At 41.5% G+C, this 14,510-nt stretch overlaps 1 protein-coding gene across 9 annotated transcripts in view; it reads left to right on the top strand.

The window, feature by feature from the left end:
* Positions 1-14,510, top strand: part of BICD1 (BICD cargo adaptor 1) — a 184,976-nt gene that overhangs the window by 129,590 nt on the left and 40,876 nt on the right. For 5 of the 9 annotated variants that reach the window (XM_074583098.1, XM_074583090.1, XM_074583076.1 and 2 more), the window contains exons 3-5: positions 684-836; positions 4,376-4,846; positions 10,811-11,905. In XM_074583098.1, the coding sequence (XP_074439199.1) occupies positions 684-836; positions 4,376-4,846; positions 10,811-11,905 (1,719 nt within the window). The remainder of the gene's footprint in view (positions 1-683; positions 837-4,375; positions 4,847-10,810; positions 11,906-14,510) is intronic. The other 4 variants (XM_074583139.1, XM_074583118.1, XM_074583107.1 and 1 more) reach the window with 1 other exon arrangement.

Raw genomic sequence — 14,510 nt, 5'->3', positions numbered from 1 at the left:
AGCTGGAATCCAACGGAAGCAATTTTTGGTGAAACAGATCCTTCGCAACCTCTCTCATAAGGCTGTCTGGGAACTGCATACGCTAATGGGGAAAATCAAGTGGTGACCTTGTGTGTTCTCAGGCTCACAGGGTGTCATCCTGCTCAGCACAGCAATGCAGTTGTCAGGTTTTTGATGAGTTCTTTACAGCCGTCTGCCTGGCAGGTCCCCCCCGCCTACCTGTGTGCAGCTCTAATGCCTGCAGGTACAAACGGGCGAGTGCACCTTGCTCAGAAACAGATGGCTTTACAGAACAGATGCCGCTACTCGTTGCTTTTCTGTATGGATGTAGAAAGCATCCTTCGGTGGAAAACAGGGGGTAATTTTATTTAAATCCAACGGTATCGTAGAGCAATAAAACCAATGAGATGATAAAGCCTTGCCAGGTTTTCCATTTCAATAAGCATCTAATCTTCAAGCTGTTTTAATCGACCTTCTTTATTAGATGTTCTCATTTCTGCATTGCTAGCACACACCTGAAATTACTGCTTGGCCTGAGATGAAAAGGTGATGCTGTTTTGATTTGCACTGTTAAATCATTTCTGTTTGAGGATTAATTTTTTGTTTGGCCTTTTCTAAAGGCAGTGTCCGTCATTAAAGTGGCTGTGCATGAATGGTAATGCACTTGCATTTTCTCTCATCAGAATAATGAAATGGTGGAACTACAGAGGATACGAATGAAAGATGAAATTCGAGAGTACAAGTTTCGAGAGGCGAGACTTCTACAGGACTACACTGAGCTTGAAGAAGAAAACATCACTTTACAGAAACTGGTGTCCACGCTGAAACAGAATCAAGTAAGCATCGAAAGATTCAAGGCACTATGTTGAAAAATGACAACATTTTCTCAGATTTCCATAATGTGATCCCGCAGAGCACTTTGATAGAAGTTCCTTTCTATGTTTTTTTTAGTTGTGTTTTTGCTAAACGCTTATTCTGAATCAGTGTTATTGGCCGGTTTTGATGTATGAGGAGGCCATTACCTCAGTTTTAGGAAAATCCTGGAGGAATATTTTGTTGAGGAACTTACGTAATAGTGGAGGAATTATTAATATAGATAGAACCGTATCTTTTTGCTTCCTGCTTTTCCTCTCCTTCCTCCCTGCGCGCTGAACTTGGTGCCCAGTGGCAGAGCTCAGCCCTCTGTTTCCTCTCGGTTGGTTTCCTGCATGTCCTTTCCTCTACTGAAATGGAGAAAAGCAGAAATAATCTTCTCCCCATTCTCCTTTTTTCCCCTGCTCCTCAGGTTTTCCTGTACCAGTGTTGCTTTCTTCTCAGCCCTGCTAACCCGCAAGTTTAGCAAGCTTCGAAAATAGGCGAAGGGACATCAGATGTTCCTAGTTTGTCTTTTGTTTTCCTCATTACAGTAATTTGTAGCTGATGGCAAACCAACATGCTGTAATTCTCACGGCAGTGCAGAATCCGCCCCGAGGAACCACTATAAACAACAGCCCCGTTGCATCCAGATGTAAGCGGGCGTGGGGTCTGTTCTACCCCCCTTACAAAAGCACAGATTCCTTTGCTGCTGGATATATATACACCGCTGAGGAGGCAATCAGGAACCCAGTTGTCCGTTAAATTGAACAAAGGAGGTTTGTTCTCACGTCAGAAGAGTTAACTTGCCATGATCAATATTTTAAGTATCCAAGTTGGATGATGTAACGCTTTCTGCCTTGTAGACACTGTCCAGACCAGCATAACGTGGCACTCCGTAACACCATTGCCTTAACTGGTAGCAGATGATAACAGTGCTGCGTTGCAGCCCCTGGTTTGTGTCCTAACTTGCTGCCTGGTTCAGTCAGGGCTTTTATCAAATAGCCAAGACTGTCACAGTCTCTAACGGCAGCTCGGTAAGAAAGATGCCTTATTCCTGCAGGAATATGCAGTACTATTTCAGCTTTCTTTTACTATTATTTTACCACTCCAGCACAGATGCAATTGAAACATTTAAAACAACAGAGCCGTGCCGCAGGGAATACGCGGGTAATAGAAATGGGTACATCGTTTTCTTATTTATGAAGATACCCAGACTTTCACACTCCTGAAACTGAATTTATGGTAGATCATCTTTGTGTCAGAGTTATTTACCAAGACAGCAAATTCCCCCTTTGAGGCATGGATTTTTCCCTCACCAACCTCATAGGAGGCATTTTCACACTATCAGAAAATTAAAAACCCCTTTATAGACTCTCCTAGTTTTCCCCAGAAGAAAATCCTTTTGCAAATGTTTATATTTGTCATAATATTTCATTCTTAATGAAACCCAATGCCAGTAGCCATTGGAGAGAAAAAGCATCGCCACATTTTGAATGGCTTTAAAAATCAGTCTTTTTGCATCACGTATCCATACGCTTGTGATTCCTAAAATAGCTTTGATCTACAAGATAAAATTTCAAGAGCATTTTGTACTTTAATCCTTAAATTTAAAAAACCGTACGTTACAAGTCTTAGTGCTAAACTGTCATTATATGGGTTGGGCTTTTTTGTAGCTGTTGCAAGCAAGAATTCATGAGATGGTAACCATATAGGTAATATAGACCTCTGGTTTTCATATGGATTTAAAATTTTAAAAGGTTTCTTTTTCCATGTCCTCAAGTTATAAACATAGCTACTTGATGGGATTTAATAATTTTTCAGATGGACATCTCTCTCCAGTCAGGAAAGATATCAAATTCCTAAACGTAGATTTCAAAATATCACAGATTTTTCTTTTCTATTTAACATTTTCCAATATGACTTTGGAACTTTCTTTGTTGTTTGGAACGTTTCCATTCTCTGGGTTTGAAGATTAGTGCGTTGGTTTTTAAGTTTGCCTTTCCAAAGTTACTTAAGTACAAGACTTTTGACAGATTGATAAATATTCTACTCCAATAGGAATGGTTGATGTTTCTATTTATTTTCATTAGAACCTTACTATAGTTTGTTTAAATATATATATGTAAAATAAAAAATGTTCTAGACAATGCCTTCAAATTGCAGATAATAAAGCATACTAATGCATATGAATGAGAAAAGCCTCAACTGAAAAAAACTTTTTTTATGGAAGCATGAAAATTCAGTATTTCTCTTCCTCTTTCACCAAACTATTAAATTATTTCACCCAATACTGGGATTTTTTTGCATTTGGAAATGAAAAGGTGGATGAGTTACATGATTAGAATTAAATTAAAAATCAAAGCATGATTGTTTTTACCAGGAGTCAAGGATGAAGAAGGACCTTTACAAACAAAGGTCTTCCTTTTGATTGCTGCGGGATTTTCCAACAGTGTGAAGGAGGAGGATGAGGAGGACCAGCAAGGGGGGGCGTTCTGCAGTGAGGATCGGCTGTGCCATCTAGATATTGCTGAGCAATTGCCTTTGAGCTAGATTGGATTTACCTTGGCTTTGCTTCTTGTTAGGTACAATAGAAAGGGCTGAATAAACGTAGGAGCTGCCTTTTAATGAAGAGAGAAGCGGCAGTTGTTTTCCCTCAGCCCACGCTGCCGAAGAATACCTTGATAAAATACTGCACCAAGGTGTGGGGCGGGGAACCTGCCCTCTGAGAAGGAGAAAGACCGGCGAGTCCCTCCAAGCCTGGTGAGGCTGCCCCAGGTCGCTGGGGGAAGCACTTCAGGCAGCGCTGTCACAGCAACAGGTTGCCGAGTGCTCCAAAGCGGCATCCCCAACACACGGTTCAAGGATTGTGTGGCTGGATACGCTGTTTCCTACATTTGTCTGGTAGTTTAAAAATCTCTAACCATTTGGGGCATTTTAGAGTTTAAGCTGGTCGTATGAATAGTTCGCTGGTTAATTTTTAAAATCAAATGCTGCTTGCACACTGGAGAGGGTTCTGTGACACAGCGAGAAGAGAGTTGAGGCTCTTCTACAGTTTTTGTACTTGAACACTACTAGGTCACCGCATACTTTAGAGCATCCGTGCCTGAGTGACATTATATCTGGTACGAAATTAGATAAGAAGTCATCTTCAGAATACTTGTAATTAATATATGAGACTATTTTAACCTGAGATCTATACATGCCATGACATACCAAAATTGTTTATGGCAATTCATAACAAATCTGTGGTTACCAGGATATCTGCTACAAAGCAGCCTTCTTTCCATGAAATACATTGTTTATTGGCAGAAGTTACTCAGAAAAAGGTGTTATATTTTTTGATTCTCACATGCTGAAAAAGTGAGCAGTGGAGTATTGAACAGGGAAAGCTTCACTTGCATTTTCTGTGCAGCCAGTTCTTTGCAGCTGCAGGCAATGTCTGGTATTTCGAACTATATTTTCTCTAACACCTATTTCAATAAGGCTGATAAATGGCAGGTTTTCATGACTCAAGTTTTAGTATTATGAATGTTCTTTGTCTTGTCTAATTCAGGTTGAATATGAAGGCTTAAAGCATGAGATTAAACGATTTGAGGAGGAGACAGTGTTGCTTAATAGTCAGCTGGAAGATGCCATCCGGTTGAAGGAGATTGCTGAGCATCAGCTGGAAGAAGCTCTGGAAACTTTAAAAAATGAAAGAGAGCAAAAGAACAATCTGAGGAAGGAACTCTCCCAGTATATCAACCTCAATGATAGTATGTATAATAACCATATTAATATATCAGTAGATGGATTGAAGTTTGCAGAGGACGGGGGCGAGCCCAACAATGATGACAAAATGAACGGACATATCCACGGGCCTCTCGTGAAACTCAACGGTGACTACCGAACTCCAACGGGTAGGAAAGGAGAATCTCTGCACCCCGTCTCTGACCTCTTCAGTGAGCTCAACATATCTGAAATACAGAAACTGAAGCAGCAACTCATGCAGGTAAGAGCTGAATTTAATCTTCCGATGTGTGTAGACACACGTCCTATGTACCCTAGAACCAGCTTCTGCAAGGATTTTCCCCAGTGATGTTCTTGACCACATACGTCCTGTTCTCAGACTTCTGCCTTCTTCATGTCCAGAGTTTGCTAGAAATACCCCTGGAAAACAGAGTATCTCTCTGTGAAAAGTCAGTGTGATCTGAGCAGATGTTTAGTGGGAAGGGGAGGAAGGGACCTAGTCGCTGCAGTTGCGGATGGCTACATTCTTTTTTTCCTGGTTTGATGATGGGAAATGTCCCTGAGATTGCAAGTTGAATAAAATACTCTTCAGCATGACCAAAGCTATCTGGAAAACCCCCACTAAAATACAGACAGACTTGATTATGCTCCTCTGTAACTTAGAGGGAGTTTTTGCCGTTACATTCAGTTTGAACAAGATTTGGCATACCATCAAGAGCGAACAAAAGGAGAGGAGCGCTCCTCTTAGTAACTGTGCGCTCGGCGAGCATGTGGCGTGTGAGATGTCACAGAGCGCCCTTGTCCAGCCTGGCAGTCCCAGCGGATGCGCAGGCTGCAGGGGGTGCCTTGGGGACCGTACAGTGAGCATTTGTGCGCTATTCATCCAAGACCAGCCCAGGCATGACCAGAATAGGAGCCTGGGAAGCAAGCCAGATAAAAGCGCAAGCTGCCAGCCCCGATGCTGACATCACCTTAGAAAGGCGTACAGTGCCACGCAGAGAAAGGGTCCCGCTGCCCAAGCTGTTGAGCATCTTCTCTGTCACAAGAGCTTTTTCAAGCGCTTTTCAAAGTTTTGGCACCATCAAGGAAACATCCAGCATTTTCTGGCTGCCGCCTTCCAAAAAGTGCTTCTTCTAAAGAGGGTAAATGTAAATCCTTTACTGCTTAAAAAGTAAAAGGCGATTTGGAAGTAAAGTAAAGTAGAGCAAACCCAGTTCTCGGTGCTTGCTAGAGAACAATAAATCCCTATGTGACGTGTCCTATATTTGCTGAAGAGTTAATTGTTTTATTTACTTCATTGCCAAGCTCACCGTGGGAAGTTTTGATCTAAGCTGTGACATGGCAAACACTGATGACATCTAGTGCTTTGCACAAATAACGTTGATGCAAGACATACATAATTGAAGTGGGAAAGCTTGAAATTAGGAATTTTATTTCTGTGAAAAATTGTATCAGAAATTTTTCCAGTATTAAAAATGTAAACAGTGTAGTTTGTGTATATATGTATATATAAAAATATGCATGTATATGTACGTATACATTTATGTATATAATACATGCACGTATATATTACATGCAACTTTTGATTTCATTCAGAAATATAATTTTAAAAATAAAAAAAAAAAAACAGCTTCAGAAGACAGGCTTTGAAATGATCACATTTTAAAATACGGCGTAAGCATTTTCAACCATAATTTACAATTAAGTTTATGGAATATAAATTTGGAATGAAAGCTGTTTGGAAATGAAGAAACAAGATTGTTTGAGTATGTTTTGTCTTGATTTTATTAAATTAAATATTGAGCTTGATAAATCATCAGACTTCTACTTCCAAGATACTGCAAATGTTTTGATGGTCTCTGACTTTAACATTAATTATTTATTTTACACTTCTTAAACAGTCATAGTTTAATAGTTAATATTAGTTAAATAGTTAAATAGTCTGAAGGCCACTAGCCACAAACTGTTGAGGGTCCTATAGGACCCTAGGAGGACCCTAGAAAATAAATATAACCATTTTTCAGTCAGAATGGCTTTGCCCGGCCCTACCACCCTCACTCCAATAGCCGCCACCATTGCTCAGTGTTCTAATCATATTCAAAGGTTTAAGGTTTAAAAAGAAAAACTAGACCCAGCTGGAAACCTGGTTTCTTTAGATACTGAAAAGACTTAATGCAAATTGCTGATGCGTACTTTTTTTAAAGTTCTCATCTTCTCTGCTGAGTTGCATCAGCTCACCTTGGGTCACACAAATTAAATGGGAAAAAACCTCCAAAATTTCCTCGGAGTAGTTGGGAGATTTAATCAGGTTCAAGCTGACAAAAGGTAATTCTTCATCAAAATTGGATTTCTTTTCTCCTCCACAGTGTGGTGTTCATTCAACCATATCTCAATATTTGGTATGCGTTCCTCTTGTTTTTTCTGAAGAGGCTGTATGTACTATGGCAGAGTTGCTGAAGGAACTGACTCTCTCTTGGGAACTATTTTTATGTCTATAGGATAACAGGCTCCTTTTTTGAGAGAAGCAAACTTCAGATTTGCCATTTTGTACATGTGTGGCAAATTTTTTCACTCCTCAGTGTCAAAAAGAAGCCTTCACTAAAACAGCTAGTATGACAGGTGTAATTCCTTCTGCAGCTTTAGGATGCTGCTGCTCCATGATCTGTGCTGGTCCTTAGGAGAGATTTAATTGTAATCGTTCCCTTTCCATCTTCAAAAACCTGCTAGGTAACAAAAGTCTTGCTGAAAATTCTTACATTCCAAGATTTTCTCAGAAAAGCTCAAGGCTTTCTGCTCTTCCTTCATGTTTGTTGTCCAGCGGGAAGAATTCTCCATCTCATCTTTAAAGCCCAGGACACTCTTCCTTCGGTGGCAATCCTTTTCCTATTCCTGAGGCCAACATCATATTTGGAAAAATTAGAATAAGTTCTCTTTAAAAAAAAAAGAAAAAAAAAAAAGTCATGCAGCCCAATTTCTGACTGTCTTCTCCAGCTGCCTGGTACTCTCTGACAAAGATCAGAGGATATCAACAGCTGAGGTTCAGGGTTCTTGAACTGAGTTGTCCAGTTGATTTGTTCCAGTCTCCACTAGGAATTTTTCACTGATATTCTGATATTTTTATTTTTTTTAAAAAAAAAAGGATAAATAGCAATCCTAAAATTGGTTTCCATAGTTGCAGACTATAGAGCAAATTGGGAATGAAATTGCCTCAAACTGAAATCTTTGAAGGGAAGGATGCATTGCAAAATAGGTACAGCGACTTTTGAAATGCTTTTATTTTAATTTCAAGTTGATAAACATCCTTACTGCAGCTACTAATTTCAATGTCAAAAAAACCCCACCAACTGGACTTAAAAATAACTGCAATTCCCAAAAGTTTGCTGTGGGTGGAAATGAGTGTATAGTGTTGTCTGGAACAAAAAATATAATTACCAAACTTGGAAACAGCAGAGCCATTAATATTCAGAAGGTGTGCTCAGGGCTGAGTTGGAGCTTTGGGGTTTTTTTTCCATGGAAGTAGAAGCATGTATTTATAATTTTAACAGCATTGGATTAACTTAATCCATAATTACTGGACTAAAATGAGTAAAATTTAGTAGATCTATGTATTTCATTTCACCTACTGTCCAAGTTGGTATGTGGGTTTTAAAAGTTGCATGTTTTCTCTGGAAAAAAAAATCCTATCTCTTTGAAGGAAGTATTTGTTTCCAGAACACATTTGTGTTCAGAAGAGAAATGATCATAAAGATCCCAATTATCTCTGTTACAGTTTTTCTTCATGATAGAGTATGACGGCTGAGATCAGTAATCTGTCAGGATCAATTCTGTCTGATTAATTTCGGCACACACTGAAATACCGTACTGCTTTAACACCAACTTGTTTTCTCAAAGGAAGGGCTCTCTGGCTGTAAGCTCTATATTTATTTTTATGCTAGTGCGATTAACAGTTAATTGCCTACTTCATGTGAATATACCCACAGTGGGGCCATATACCTTAAAAAGACAACTGCCTTTGGTATGTAATGTATGGATCTTTATTATCCATATGACTCCTCGCCATAAGGTGAGGTGGTCCTTTAAATTAACCAAAACTCAGATTTTCATGCAGGTGTGTAGCTCACCTTACCAGCCTGAAGGAATAAAAACCTTCATTATCTGATGAGGGTAACGCAATTAACACCTAAGCCTGCTGTACAAGGTGGTAACAACTGGAGTTCAGCTGAAAGTTTCTGGGGAGAGCAGACATGGGGCAGACTGCTCCATGGGAAAAAAAAACAAACGGAGGGCTAGAGAGGAGGCTTTTGCTGGGGAGCTCTCTGAGACTCCCCAGGACGGGTCTGACCAAGAAATCTGTGGAGAGCGGCCACCTTTTAAGAAGATGCTCTTGGCAAAGGGGAAGGTTGTTCTGTTTGGGATTTTCTCAACAAGAGTGGGCTGACACAGGGGGGGTGAGCAGCAAAGGGGGCGGCAGGCGGAGACTGAGGCAGCAATGGGGAAACAGCGTCAAATGGAGAAAGGTACCAATATACTCGTAGTACGTGGCTGTCCTCTTCTGCGTTACAGCACAGGCTATGCGGTGCCTAAAGTGGAGCACCCTGTATCTAAGGAGACAGGCTCTTCCTGGATCATAAAATAATGATGAGGTTTGGCCCTGTTTTTTTAATTGTTAAGCCATCAATCACCTGTACACAAGAAAACTAGGCTGATTTTTTTTTTAAAGGTGTTTTTAACATGGCTTCTATTTTTATTCTTACAGTTTCTGCCTGCAATTGATTGCAGGTTCTAATAGAGGCCATGTTTTGAAAGCCTGTCTGTAAAACCAGGGGATCATCACATGCTTTAGTGCCTTAATACTTCTGAGCAGCAGCCACTGCTCAAAAGTCTGAAGCGCTGCTTGGAGCATTTTGTGAGATGGCATTAATACCCTCAGTCTCTAAAAGGCTTTTCTTTTCCTTCAGTAAGATTCATCGTGGCTGATTTGACTCTCTTCCAAATACTGCCTGCCGGGATGCTGATAGGGAAGGAAATACTTTTTAAAGGGTTTTTCAGAACGGATAGCTTTGAATTCTCAGAATTAGTAATTTACCCGCTCATAAAGGAAACGTGGAGCGGGCTATTTTCACTGCACGTGTAAATGCAGGGCTGAAATACTGCAACAGTGGGAGAGAAAGAGCAGAAAACCCGGTAGGCTCAGGATCCTGTTGGAAAAAGCTGTGGAAGCAAGTCCTTGTACCTTCCTCTGATTCCCAATTCACAACCCGGAACAGGACAAAGGCATAGAAAAAAAAGTTGGAGCATTACACTTAAAACTTGAAATGGGAGTCTTTCAGGGGTGTTATCATGAATAGCAAATACCTGAGCAGATCAAACTTTGGTTTTTCTTGTTCACTTGCTTTAAGATGCTGTGCATTAAGACTTCTAGAGTCCTCCTCCATGACCTCTTCTGCTGTTCAGCATCCACATTTCTCTGTAGATACTCAGAAAGGAGCTCACTAGGTCAGAACCAGTACTTTGTTAGTTATACCACAAATCCTGCTTTTTCTGCCTTGTACTTAAAAGGTTGGATTTTGCTTATAGTTAAGTCCTGGGAGTTGCATGTGCGCAGTCTCCTGATCTCTGTTTATTCCCACACGGCGGGTTATTTAATCTAATCTGTGGAAATACACGCAGCCGTTTGTTTACTGTAGTCGCATTCAGTAATCAAGTCTTAATGAAAGTTTGCAACAGTCCAAAGATATAAATAAATATTGTGAAGGATTGGTAGAGCTCTTCACAGGGAATGTAAATTCAAACTCCACTGAGAAATGTGTATGTACCAGTGGAAAGGCTTATACTTGACTGGTAGTTGGCAGTGGTGCAGCTCATGCCTATTAAAATTTGTGGAACATGCGTCGTAGTAAATTCATTCTCATCACTCTAGCTGACTAGGCATTCAGTGCTTGGGCACTAAGTAGTTCTTCAGTGGGCAACGCGTAAGGTCATGACCTAGTGATATTGCAGATTGTAACAGAGGCTGGGACTACATAGCCCTGTACAAATTATACGTACCTTTCTCTGACTTAGTTTTATGGTTTAGGGATCTATGGTTTAGGAGCTAAAATCTCTTTGAAACCTTCAAGTTGTGTATGGAGAGTGGAAGAGTAGAAGAGATGAATGTGATGGCAGAGTTTAGGGCTCAGCACAGGTAGGTCGAGATTCTGGATTTCTTACTTTGACTCTGTTGCAGGTGGAAAGAGAGAAGGCCATTCTCCTAGCCAACCTGCAGGAGTCTCAGACGCAGCTGGAGCACACCAAGGGAGCCCTGACCGAGCAACACGAGCGAGTCCACAGGCTCACGGAGCACGTGAATGCCATGAGAGGGCTGCAGAGCAACAAGGAGCTGAAAGCTGAGCTTGACTGTGAGAAGGGCCGAGACCCCAGCGAGGAAGCACATGACTATGAAGTGGACATCAATGGTTTGGAGATCCTAGAATGTAAATACAAAGTAGCTGTTACTGAGGTGATAGACCTTAAAGCAGAAATCAAAGCCTTAAAGGAGAAATATAATAACTATGTGGAAAACTACACTGAAGAGAAGGCCAAGTATGAGAGCAGAATCCAGACGTATGACGAACAGGTGACAAACCTGGAGAAGTCAACCAAGGAAAGCCAGGAAAAAATGGTCCACATGGAAAAGGAATTGCAAAGGATGACAAGCATAGCAAATGAAAACCATAATACCCTCAACACCGCCCAGGATGAACTGGTGACGTTTAGCGAGGAGCTGGCTCAGCTCTACCATCACGTCTGCCTGTGCAACAACGAGACACCAAACAGGGTCATGTTGGACTATTACAGGCAAAGCAGAGTCACCCGCAGCGGGAGCCTGAAAGGACCAGATGACCCTCGAGGTCTTCTTTCCCCACGGCTTGCCAGAAGAGGGGTGGCGTCACCCGTAGAAGCCAGGACCCCGACCGAGCAGGTGACAAAAGAGGCCGCGGAGCCTGGCAAGGAACAGAGCCCGACGAAAACACCTACCATTTCTCCTGTCATCACAGCCCCTCCTTCCTCCCCCGTCTCCGATACCAGTGACATCCGCAAAGAGCCGATGAACATCTACAACCTCAATGCCATAATAAGGGACCAAATCAAGCACTTGCAGAAGGCTGTCGATCGGTCACTGCAGCTGTCGCGCCAGCGTGCTGCAGCTCGGGAGCTGGCGCCCATGATTGATAAAGACAAGGAGGCCTTAATGGAAGAGATACTGAAACTGAAATCACTCCTGAGTACGAAGCGGGAGCAGATTGCGACGCTGAGAGCAGTGCTGAAAGCCAACAAGCAGGTAAGATGCTAATAAAGCAGTCAGTCGGGAATGTCTGTTATTTATACAGGTCACTTAGAAGCTTTCCCAGGAGTATTTTGGAGCAGACATTTTACTCACAGGTTATTTAGCCTCTCACTCAATCATGGTGAGGGCAGACCTTTCTTCCCTCCCGCCTTCCCTCCTCTTTAAGCTTTTAAGCTCTGCTTTTGCCTAGCACCCAGCATTCAGCAAGGGCACAGGCAGAAGAGCCTTTCCTGTGGGGCGAGAGAAAAGCAGAGGGGCGGGGAGGCATCACCTACCACCCAGCCTGATGCACGGGCATGGTCCTATTATTCTTGTGAAATGAAAATGTTTCCAACATCGGAAAACACACCAGAGTGTGCATGGAGAGGCTCTCAGGGGCGTGCTGGCCCCTCGTCAGGGCAGGTACCGACGGGAGCGATGGGGAAGGCAAGCTTAGGGGAGACCACCTGGGCCAGCACCTCAGCAGCTGCACGTGGCCCCCCTGGTGGGATTTAGCAGAGCAAATGGTCCCAGCAACCCATTACGTTCTTCTTGGCTCCGCAGGCTGCAAAACTTGAATGTCCCCCAGCAGATTTTAGGGGATTAAAAATAAATGCCGCAAAAGCCAAAGCGTGCCTCAGGAAGAGAATGACAGGCGTAAGAGCGGGACCAGCATCTTTGGGATGGACAGAAGCTGGGCATTTCTTTGATAGGTGAAATGCTGAGTTATTTTTGTTACATACAGGTGGTTGGAAATTTTTTAAATAATTTTTCTTTTTAGTCAGAAATAATTTCTCCTGCCATTGTGACATTTTACATCCTTTAAGAAATACAAACAAGGTTTTCTTTTTTTTTTTTAAGAAAAAGGACATCACTACATGATAAAGATGACTTGAAACAGTCACTGCAATTTTTTATTTTGAGAAGGATTAATTATAAAGTTATATTTTAAGAGAATAAAAAATCTCAAATTATTATTTTGAAAATTCTCACAGCTTAAAAAAATCGACTCATCATACCACTTTATTTTTGATGTTTCACCAGTGCAAATAAACTGAGAATTACTGCATTTCATATCAAATGCCAAAAGAGGAACATGTAATTGTGTGTTTTTCATTTTTTCTGGCATAGTATATCCTCCCAAGCCCTTTGTATCTATTAGATCCCAGGTCTGCAAACACTTCAAAAAGTTAAATTTAAGCATGCAAATAGTTTTGTTTCCTTCGGTGCGTCTCCTTATGTCCAGAATGAAGTCTGAATGCAAGTTGCTGCAGTGGCAGAGTCATTGTTCCAGATTGCCTGGGACTTTTCTCCTCTGAAAACCGTGCAGCCATCCCCACATGGGGGCGTGAATCCTGGTTAACAGCATGGGATACTATTAGCTGGTGACCGCGATGGGTTTTCTGTGTTAAAATTCCCAATAGTCAAATGGTCTGAAGTTACAGTTTCAAGTTGAATTGATTGTTGGATCTGTAACTGCATTTCTAGAGTACTGGGGATTTTTAAATTGCAGCAATATTTCAATATACATTGAGTCTGTTATAGCATTTCCACCCCCCCCCAATACAACACACGTTAAATATTAATTCAAGTAATTAAATACCATCTCTAGCTAAGCAATAATAGCTCTGAGCAATTATATGTGGATTTTCCATGTAGTTAAAATGTAACTAAGACGCAATTGAGGTCTACGTGTTTAGATTCCAAATTAAAGATTTTTTCCATTAGCATAGAGCTATCATTTATTTTTTGATACTACCAGAGAATCTGGCTCAGTCTTGCTCTTTTATTGCTGTCAGAAATAAAGCATCATCCTACAGGGTGCTCACTGAAATGGGAGAGATAGATTTGCTGAGTAAGGAGGTACTGTTAATTAAATTTTTATTTATTGGATAGCTGCGTAGCTATTGGTAACTGTACAACTGGGTATAGAATCTTGCAATACTGTTCATGCAACCCTAATATCAAGAACCCTCAAACTTTCAAGTTAAAAGACATAATAATATAAAAGGAGAGATTTAAAGTTACAGGGGCGGGGGAGTTTTATTACGCGCTAGCAGTACTTCCAACCTCAAGTAATGTGTGTTTCCCAGGACCCAAAGCACATCTCATGTTCAAAAAACAGCAGTCAAGATTCATCCCCTTGAGTTCTTCCCCTTCAAAATAGTAAGTTTTTAAGCAGCAATAGGCTGGGGGTATTTTTCCCTTGTGCGTTTCAGTTTAGATGACCCTGCAGAGGACATCTGGTTCAGTTTCTCACACGTGCTCCAGAATTTTGGTTTGTTAAAACCTTCCTCAAGCCCTAATGAAGCGGATGTTAATATGAAATTATGCCTTTCCATCCCTTATGTAGTACGGGAGACACTGCTGGTGCCCAAGGTAGCAGGGAAGAGCCGTGGCAGCCCCTGCGAGAGGGAAGCCTGCAGCCGGTGGGGGGCTGGATGCCCAGGCGCCTCCTCAGCCTCCAGAGGGGTCACATCACAGCTCATTGTGCTTTGTCGCAATGCTGTTACAACCCCCCTGTATTTCTCAGCACTACAAACAGAGACACTTTAGGTGAAGCTTTTTTTTTTGGTTGGGGTTATATGGGAAACCAAGATGAGGACAACCAAATGGGGAC

Source organism: Larus michahellis, chromosome 1, assembly GCF_964199755.1.
Source record: "Larus michahellis chromosome 1, bLarMic1.1, whole genome shotgun sequence".
In the NCBI taxonomy this organism is placed as follows: domain Eukaryota; kingdom Metazoa; phylum Chordata; class Aves; order Charadriiformes; family Laridae; genus Larus; species Larus michahellis.
The sequence above is the reverse complement of the archived record's forward strand: the minus strand, read 5'-3'. Positions and strand labels throughout refer to the sequence as shown.